Source organism: Psammomys obesus, unplaced genomic scaffold (assembly GCF_907164565.1).
Source record: "Psammomys obesus unplaced genomic scaffold, mPsaObe1.curated_primary_1811, whole genome shotgun sequence".
Lineage (NCBI taxonomy): Eukaryota > Metazoa > Chordata > Mammalia > Rodentia > Muridae > Psammomys > Psammomys obesus.
The window spans coordinates 634379-644334 of record NW_026585690.1 but is presented as its reverse complement, the minus strand read 5'-3'; the positions used below and the strand labels follow the sequence as shown (position 1 = coordinate 644334).

The window sequence follows — 9956 nt, the reverse complement described above, 5'->3', positions numbered from 1 at the left end:
CCAAATTATTCTTTGTCTTGTGTGGTGGGAGAGCGGGGAACTAGGGGGGAGTTGGGAGTACGGGGTAGGCATATGTGCAATTGTTGTTTGTTTGTTTGTTTGTTTTGGGAAAGGGTCTCACTATGTAACTCTGGCTGTCCTGGAACTCACTGTGTAGACCAGGTGGGTCTTGAACTCAGAGATCCACTGATGCCCTGTCTCCCAATTTCTGGAATTAAAGGTGTGTACCACCACAGGGGCCCAAAGCAGTCTTAAGTGTTTGCTCTTCCATTCTCATTGCCACCACTGCTGTTCAAGTCCTCATTATATGGATTTCCCTTGAAGTGGTTTTTAATTTCTATTCATACATGTCAGTTCATTAAACCTTTAATTAAGTAATTTGCCTCAAAGGATGCAAGGTCCCCAATTCCATAAATGAAAAATGGAAAAAAGCAACAGCTCAGGAGCTGGAACAGGAGGCTGGCAGTCTGGACATCTCACTGAGGCTTGAGGAAAGGTAATGCTTAGTAAGCACCAAGACACAGAAGCTCATCACGGAGAACAGCAGAGCTGATCACGTGACTGGAGTGGCCTGGCCATCTTGTGGTGTGAGACCAGACACTCCTACAGGTGCTGTGTGGGGCTCCACAGCTTTAGCAGAGTGTGAGCTTAAGGGCCGTACCTGAGAGGCTGTTTAGTTCAGTCCTACTCGTCTTCACCTCATTGAGTAGCTGATCTCGCTCTTGTCTGATGTCCTTCACTGCTCGGAGCCGCTCGGAGCCCGCGTTCACCAGCTTCACCTTTTCCAGTTCTAAGTCACTCACTCTGGCTTCAAGTTCCCGGATCTTTGCATCTTTTTTATCCTTTAAAATCTGTTTATGACAAATACAAAGTAGAGTGAAGGGGGTAAAAGAATATGTACATGTAAAATAAAAAGCTAGTCTCATTAATAGCCTGTCTACTTCTAATTTTATCAGTACTTCTAAGGACACTCACTAATCTTGTGGTAAAATTACATGAGAAGCAACTTAGGGTTTATGTGTGGGTGGTACTTTGGCTTCCAGTTTCTGAGGATACATGATGACCAGAGGGCATGGGAGCTGGCACATCTCAGTCCACAGTGGCAGGGATGAGCTGTGTGGCTTCCTCACATCTTGGCATATCACAGAGCAGAGAGCTCAGGCCAGACCCGAAAGCAGATATTACCTTCAAGAGCCACCTCCGAGCTGGGTGCAGTGACACACAGCTGTGATTCCAGCACCAAGGAGGCAGAGGCAGGCAAATCTCTGTGAGTTCAAGGCCAGGACAGCCAAGGTTACACAGAGAAACCCTGTCTAAAAAAAAAAAAAGAGCCTCCAAGCACTCATTTCTGGTGGCTAAGTCCTAGTCCCAAAGGCTTTACAACATCCAAAATATCACTATCAATTGGAGGCAAGCACTCAAGCCATCAGCCTGTGGAGGACATTCCAAATTCAAACCATAACGCTTGGCAAAATGAAAAAGCAGTGGGCCACAGCCCAGAAAAGGCGTGTTCAAATACATAAGCCTGCAGGGACATTTTCCTTTCATTCAAAGTATAACAACACTAAATTTGGATTTGAACATCAAACATCACTGTAAATGGTAAAGAAAGAGAAAAGAAGAAACCCTATTTCACTGTTCTTTTAGACTTAGGTGTCTGTTCCCAGCACCACTTGCCATAACCCTTAACTTCTCCTGTTCTCTATTCATTCATAGTTTGCAGTGAGTAGTATTTCATATGTTAGGGATACACAGAGAGCGAGGACCAAGAAAGCCTGGGTGTGAGGGCTCTACCTTAGGCTTCTCTTGCCTTACTCAAGTCCTAAGCCTGAAAACCACCCAAATGACAGCTTGCTCTGGCTCTTCCTTTAGTGAAGAAGAGACCTCGAACAATTTTGTGACATATCAAGAGACTGGGAGGGAGGGGGATGGGTTTGAGGAAGGGGGATGGTGTAAGGGAGGGGGATGGACGTGAGGGAGGGAAATGGGTTTGAGGGAGGGGGATGGATATGAGGGAGGGTGATGGTGTGAGGAAGGGGGATGGGTGTGAGGGGAGGGGCTGCCTGTTGCTGCTGGTCAAGCCTGCTCACAAGGCTGGCCCTTGGCTATCATTTAGGGATCCATGAAAGCTCTGACACCTAGCTGGTGAGAATAGCTCATTGTATCTACACTGTTCCTGTGAACTGTGTGGTCATGCTGAACACTGGCTTCCCTTCTTGGAGATATGAATGTGGACCCTCCCAGGTAAAAGGCACCTACTCCATGAGCCTCCATCAACTGTCCTGGGTCGGAGTCCTCGATAAACTTCTCTGTGGGCAGCACTGGAGTCCTCACAATTTCTTACTGGGGGAGTTGAGTGAATACTGGGCTAGGAAGTGACTCCTCGAAGCTGGTTTTCACCGGGCTTCACCCCGTTGCCTTCTCCCTTTGCTAACTATTATTGTTTGAATTTGGGGCTCCCTCCATTGGCTCATTGTTTGGATGTTTGTTGCCTAGCTGGCAGTGCTATTTTGAGTCCCTGTGAAGCCTTTCTAAGACAGGGCCTCCTTAATGGAAACAGATCACAAGGACAAGCCTTTGAAGGTTGCACTCTGCTTGCTGATCTACATAGTAAGTTCCAGACCAGCCACAGTTACATAGTGAAGACTCTGCCGCAAAAGAAAAAGACCAGATTTCGTGTTATATGATGCATGCTTGGAATCCCAGAACTTGGCGGAATGATCACTGCAAGTCTGAGGCTAGCCTGAGCCCCCATGAGTTAGTCATGAATGACTAAGATGTATGCCCTGCTCTCTGATGTCACTTGTGCAGCAAAGAGACTCATCATTCAGACACACGCAGTGCAATACAGAAGTGACCAGAACAAAAAATTTGGCAGCCAACTCGCCCACCCCCCCCCCCCCCCCCCCCCCCTCAGACCTTAAACTCCTGCAGTTCAAGCTTGCGGTCATTGATCTCTTTCTCTAGCTGAGTCTTTTCCACTTGCATCGCCCCAGCGGTTCGTCCATGCTGGCCAACCAGCTGCGTCATGTTCTCGATCTGCTGCCGCAAAATCTCAATGACCTTGTCCTTCTCCGCCATCTGGAGTTTGAGCGCCTCACACTCTGTCTGCACGTTCCTCAGGTGGTCCCCCTCATTCTTCAGGTGCTGGAGCTCCTGTAACTTCAGGTCGACCCGAGAGCGGAGCTTAGTGATCTCTGCATTGGTGGCCTCGATGGCTCGCTCCTTCTCCTGGAGGGAAGCGGTCAGGTCAGACACTGTCCTCTCAGAGCTCTCAAGGGTCATCTTCTTGGCTGTCAGCTCTTCCACCACCTTGCGAAGCATCTCCTTGGTGGATTCGAGCTGTGCAGTGAGGGAGGACACTTTCTCCAGGCTCTCATTCTTCCCCTGAATGGCTGCCATCTATGGTCAAAGAAAGTTTTATCGTTTGGGGGGAAGAGGGGGGGTGGGGGATACAGGCAAGTTAACTCAAAGCATGAAATCCTGAACAGTCCGGACTGCCTAATTTAAATCATTTTGCTGTCAGAACGTAAGGGCACTTATGCATGTGTATGCATGTCCCCCCCCCCGCCCCCCAGGAGGCCACTTGGCAATGGCGCAGCCTGCGATCTCTCACCTGCCGCTCCATCTGGCCCTGACACTCGCTCTTCATGGCCTTGAGCAGGGCCTCCAGCCTCTGCACCTCCATGTTCCTGTCGTCCAGCTCCCGCCGGAGGTGGTCGATGGTGATGCTGTTGCCTGTGTCACGGTCCCACAGGCGCTTGTTCTGCTCCTTCTCCAGGCTCAGTTCCTTCTCCCTCTTGTGGAGATCTGCCTAAAAGAAGTGAGAACGCTCTTTCTCCCATCCACCCAGCCACCGTCCAGTCCTGCCATCAGATCAAACCCTTCTGTCTGCCTTCTGGTCTAGAGCTGTGTGAGCTGAGGAGCCTTTGACTACGGAAAGCGATTGCTTTTCAACAGCTTAACTAAGAGTGATTAGTTCCTAAAAAAATACTCTAATATTTTGCTTAAAGGTTTTAGTTGGTCTAGGAGTAGCATCTCACACCTGTAATGTACCTTTGGGAAGTGCGTAATTTGTGTTTTGAGTGTTATTTTGCTTCAAAATGAACACATCGCTTCTTGAATTTAGTAGATGGCAGTTCTAACTCAAAGACTGTGGCTACTTGAAGGCCTACCTACAGTATCTAACAGCCAGGCCTAAGGAGAAAGACCCAGAGAATACAATATCTTATTTAAAACACGTGAACTGTATAGACTGATATTCCGTGTGTGTGTATAACCAGTCTATAAAATCTGTAATTTTATAATGTAAACTAGTTTGTGAAATGCACTGAAAACCTTCCCAGGTTCCAAACTGAGTGCTTTAGAGCAAAGTCTCACCAACAGCTTCTGGAGCTGGTCATCCAGGTTTCCTGACTCCTGACTGAACTGGTCCCGTTCTGTGCGTGCCTCGGTGAGCTCGGAATTGGCCAGGACTAACTGCTTCTCCAGCTCTTCTATCTGGAAGACAAGCTCAAGTCAGACAAATGCAGCCCAGATCTGCAGTGCCAGAACACAAAGCCTTATGGGAACAGATGGTGCTCCTTGAGAGGCGAAACAAAAAGATCTTAGACGTTTGCAGGGTTTTCTAACCTTAGCTCCACAGGAGTTAGCATGGGCATTAGTCAAAATGAGGTCCTTGGTATTGCTGTGTCTGGGCACAGTACGCTGTGCTTTTAGTGCTCAGAATGTAGCTTCTGTGGAGACATGCTCTTCTGTGGCATAAACAATGTGCTGGAGACTCCAGACGAATGAACCTCAGAATACTGAGAAGAGCTATGTTGCTTTTGAGCATCAGCGGCTCCGGTGGGCGTGGTGACACACACCTTTTATCCCAGCATATAGGAGGCAGAGGCAGGTGAACCTCTGTGAGCTTAAGGCCAGTCTGGTCTACAGAGTGAGTTCTAGGACAGCCAGGGCTACAGTGAGACCCTGTCTTGAGAAAACCAAACACACACACACACACACACACACACACACACACACATAAACACACATCACACAATATCAGAGTCTCAATAAGATACTGAGTACAAAAGAATAAATAAGGATAGTCTGCCTGTTGTCATTACAGTGCCATATTTCAAAAGAATGAGTGAATATATATTTGAATTAGAATATTGGGCAAGTTAAGCATTCAAAACTTCATTTTCTTCAACTACAAACAGGAATGAGAACCAACTTTAAAGAATATATTTTTTCTTCAGTTAGGACAACTGTTTGTCTGAATAAAGAGAAATTTAGTTCACTGAACCAATGATATCACACAGAGTGATGCCATTTCCTTCCACAAATAAGACCAGCTCATGCTGGTCTTCAGGACACAGGCTGCTTCAGGACTGCAAATGGTCCTACAGCCCTCAGCACAGGCTGAGTGGAGATCCCATGCTGTGGAGACTTTGGGTTCTGATTTGAGTGAAGCCTCACAATATCAAAACTTACATAAGGAACCATTTCATAAGAACATATCAATACTTAGTGCTATGCAATGAAACCCCACCCATAACTATGACTATTTTATCATCCAACTTCTAGAATTCAAAAAGCTTTCAGTTTGGCATAAATGCTACACCTTTCTTATTTCTAAGGTATATCAAATAGGCTGGAGAATTTGAGTCAAGCCAGGTATGGTGGTACATTCCTGTAATCCCAGCACTCTGGGAGGCAGAGGCCGACGGATCTCTGTGAATTTGAGGCCAGCCTGGTCTACAAAGTTAGTCCAGGACAGCCAAGGTACACAGAGAAACCCTGTCTAGAGAAGAAGAAGAAGATGAAGAAGAAGAAGAAGAAGAAGAAGAAGAAGAAGAAGAAGAAGAAGAAGGAAGAAAATTTGAGTCTTAGCTTGGATGTGATCAAGCCTTATAACTGGAAAACATATGACCAAGACAAACTTTTTCTTCATAAATTTTTATTTTTACTTGGAACAGATTCATTGAAAAAGTCTTCATTTATTAAACCAATATACAGTCAATAATCATTTTACATATATATATACACATATGTAGCTAACTCCTTGACAAATAAGCATAAATGTGTATCTATTTACATGTGCACATAAATGACTTAAGGTGCTAATGTACAACTATCACACAATTATGCATTTGTCTATAGTGTAGTATCAGTGTCTACAGGATTTAGAATGTAAAGAATTAATGGATTGCTGGCCTGGACTCCTGTACCTTGTTAGGATGTGTTTTGAACTGGGGCTAGAGGTCAGTGGAAGCGTGCCTGCTAGATTCCATCCCTATTGCCAAAAATAAAATAAAATAAAGCCCCAACACAAACACAATAAGAAAAGCTTCATTCTTATGCTCCTTTTGAGGGCATATCTAGAGATAACATGAAAATGTAACCTCTGTAACACAAGTGACTTCTGAGAGAGTGAATTATCAGCTGATCTAATCTTTTCTACCCTGTCATTATGAGGAAGGCCTGAGTCAGCACACTTGGGGGAGAACAAGAACGCTCAGGTAGAAGCCACCACATTTTCCTGTTGTCCCAGGGCAATCCTACAGGCCTAGCAGGATCAGGGAGACTGTGCTGGGTTCCGGCTGAGCTTCCGTCATAGGCTGCCCTGCCTCCATTTTGCTAAGGTACAACTTTTTAAAGTATTCTAGATGGTTTCTCGTGTTCCCTTCAATTCTGTTTCTTCACTTCTTAAAAAAAAATATTTTTTTTTTACTTATTCTTTAAATTTTTCATGATTTATAAGAACAGTATCAAAAAAAGTTTAGATTCTATATTTTCTGTCCTTTTGGACCAATAAATTTAACAAGAATCTTTCAGTTTGAATTGTGAGTAAAGCAAACACTTTCTACTCCTAGCTTGGCACAAGCCATTTTCATCCTTGAGCAAAGAACTGCTTATATATGTTCTTTAAAAATTGGTCTGTTTTAGCAAAACAAAAACAAAACAGCCTGGCTCTTTCATAATATCAAACTTAATAATAACATCTGAGACCAAAACTGGAGAGAGAGAGAAGAGGGAGGGAAGAAGGGTCTTTTCTGTTCCCACTCTCAGAGCCCCCAGACCCCTGCAGGATCCTAGTTTTGCAGTTGTCAGTACTGACTCAGCTGCTATAGCTCTGCTTTTACCTTTCACTTTTTAAAGTAAAAACATCTGTATGCATTAATCCATCAAATCAATAAATGGACAGTGAAAGGGAAAACCATGGGCGTAGCAGCTGGGCTGATACAAACAGCTATAAAAAGAAAACACTGCAAAGGAAAGCCTTTGGAGTGTCCAGGGAACACTGACGCCTGACAGACGTAAAGGTTTTCTCTCTCTTTTCTTTTTATATGGCAGCACTGGTTTTCCCTTTTCACCATCCATGGACAGACTCTTTTTGGTTTTGGATCAATACAAATCAGTACAAGGGTTTTATTCTAATTTCACTGATTTTAAGGGTATTAGCCAATCACACTGGATCTATGCTTTTTGTTTTTACGGTGATGGTTTTGCTCTGATTCTGTGCTCAAAAAGACACAGATGTGGCCCAAGAAGGGCGTCATGCCTCAGCGTGAAGCCTCACAGAACTCTGCGAAGCTTTTGCACACTCTGCCAGCATAGTGGACAGCTCTAGCCAGTGCTACTAAGTCTTCACAATGGACTAGGAAACCCAGCCCCAACTACTTTCAAAAGAAAATCAACTTAGAGCCAAGATAGTAATATAGTTTTTGTTGTCAAAAAGCGAAAGTTAAGAGTAAAGCCAAGTCTACAGAGCCAATAGTGACAGCTTCTACTGGTCCAGATTCATAAAGGGGAATTCTGGAGGCTCTCCTAAATGGAAAGAAAAGAATAGAAGACAGCATTATAGTAAAACACTTTTATCAGCTCTTAAAAGGCTACATCTAAGATTTTCTTAAAAATACAATTTCTACTTTCACCAATATGAAATACTTTTTGTTAACCTGAAAAAAAATTATCCTCCATAATGGATTTTTTCTGAATTTACATACTCAAGGTAGAAAAGTTTTTCAGGCCTACCAAAAACATCTTTTGTTTTTAAGGCAGTCTCATGTACCCCAGGCTGGTCTTATACTCAATATGTACCCAAGGAAAACCTTGAACCTCTGATCACCCTACCCCTACTTCCTGATTACTGTATTTCAGGCATGTGCTACTCTGTCAGGTATGTGCTGGGGGTTGACTCAGGACTAAGTATGCTAAGCAGGCACTCCACCAACTGAGCTCTATCCCCAGCCTTTATGTATTATTTTCATTGATTTTTCCCTTGGTTTTTGAACATTATATACCAAGATCTGCACTGAAACAGTGAAAGAGAAAATATATATTAAGATTTTAGCAATGTGAAGTCACAGTACATGAAAATGAAACAAACTATGCACAAGAATATGCTTTTTAAATCCTATATCCAATTCTTCATGACATAAGCATTTCATAATAGAATAGTTTGTGCTCATCCAAATCAAATCCTCGTTGTTAACCTGCCTGATTTTGTTGCTCGGTTAGATCAAGTATTACTAAGACTCCAGGACAGAGCGTGTTCAACTCTGTATTAGCATGTACTGCCCAGCTAATGCAGCTGGAGCTGCTTCCTCTGGAGAGCACACTTAACCACCATCAGCTCCAAATCTCTTAGGCTCACTGTGACTTATTTTATCAATATTTTACTGATCTGATTGAAACTGATATGCCCCTTCCCTTTTATGAGATAGCATCTCACAATGTAGCTCAAGCGGGCCTTGAATGTGTGATCCTCCTAAATCAGCCTCCCATGTGCTGGCTGCCCTCCTCGTTTAGTATTTGCTATTTAAGATTGTCAAGTCTTGGAGATCCATTATTTACATTAGAGCACATTAAGACAATGGCCCTAGTATGTCAACATGATATAGTAGACCAGATAAATAAGCGAACTGGATGAAGCTTATGACGAAATAGTTTTTCCAAGCTATAATATAATGGACAGCCGTAGTAAGTACAAGTTATATAAGAAAACATAGGTGAATGGAGCTTAATTGAGTAGTTTGTGACTTTTGGGCAGCTGATGTCAGTAAATATCTGTCTTTTCAAGATGGTTCCAACAGTCATCAATAACAGTTGTTGTCCTGGAGGATAATACAATACTCGTCTGTCAGATTCTCATACCACATCCTCCAGGTATAAGGCATGGAAACAGGAACACCCTTCTGTTCTGGCTTCATAGGGAGCTCATGTCCTCTGTATAGGCTCGGTGTGTCTACAGGGGATAATCATCCTCAAGAGAAAGAAACCAGAACACAACAGTGTGCCTTTCTGGGCTTTTGGTGTTGGAGCTGAGCTTTACAGCAGTGAGGTCCTTCTTGGGTCCCAAGGGCTGCTTCCAGGTAACAGTGATTGAAAGGATTTTGCCTTCAGGCTAAGAGCTATGCAGGGAGGCTTACAGAGGAGGATGTTATTCAAACATCTAAACCCCTAATCAACCATAAGACTAGTTTAGTGATCTTAAAGTCAACATCTTAAGATGAGAAAATATCACTGTTTGTTTGTTTGTTTTTTCTTTTTGTTTTTGAGACAGGGTTTTCTCTATGTGGCTCTAGCTGTCCTGGACTCACTTTGTAGACCATGCTGGCCTCAAACTCAAGAGATCTGCCTGCCTCTGCCTTTCCCAAGTCCTGGGATCATGGTTTATTTGCTTGTTTGTTTTTCTTTCACATCACATCTAATAGAGGTAAATAGTTTTGTTGCTTCAGCTGTATGTGTAACTGGATGGACTACCTTTCTGTAAGCACTAATCAAAATGTTTCGAAGACACTGCAGTGGAAAACTCCATGTACTAAGAGTCTTCTCTGCTGACTTTAATAAAGCCACATCACATTTTCCTTCTCTTGCTACAGGGTTAATTTACATAGTGGAGACAAGAAAGACAGCGCCTTCCTGTGGTCCTCACTGAGTGACAGTGGACATTAACCTGCCTT

The 9956-nt window shown here is 43.7% G+C and overlaps 1 protein-coding gene across 1 annotated transcript in view; it reads right to left on the bottom strand.

Annotated features, from left to right (window-relative positions):
* The window catches only part of Ccdc158 (coiled-coil domain containing 158), a 54504-nt gene that overhangs the window by 25329 nt on the left and 19219 nt on the right, over nt 1-9956 (bottom strand). The window contains exons 10-13 of the mRNA XM_055595911.1: nt 4381-4500; nt 3617-3814; nt 2920-3402; nt 662-851 (exon numbers count right to left, since the gene is read on the bottom strand). Coding sequence (XP_055451886.1) covers nt 662-851; nt 2920-3402; nt 3617-3814; nt 4381-4500 — 991 coding nt within the window. The remainder of the gene's footprint in view (nt 1-661; nt 852-2919; nt 3403-3616; nt 3815-4380; nt 4501-9956) is intronic.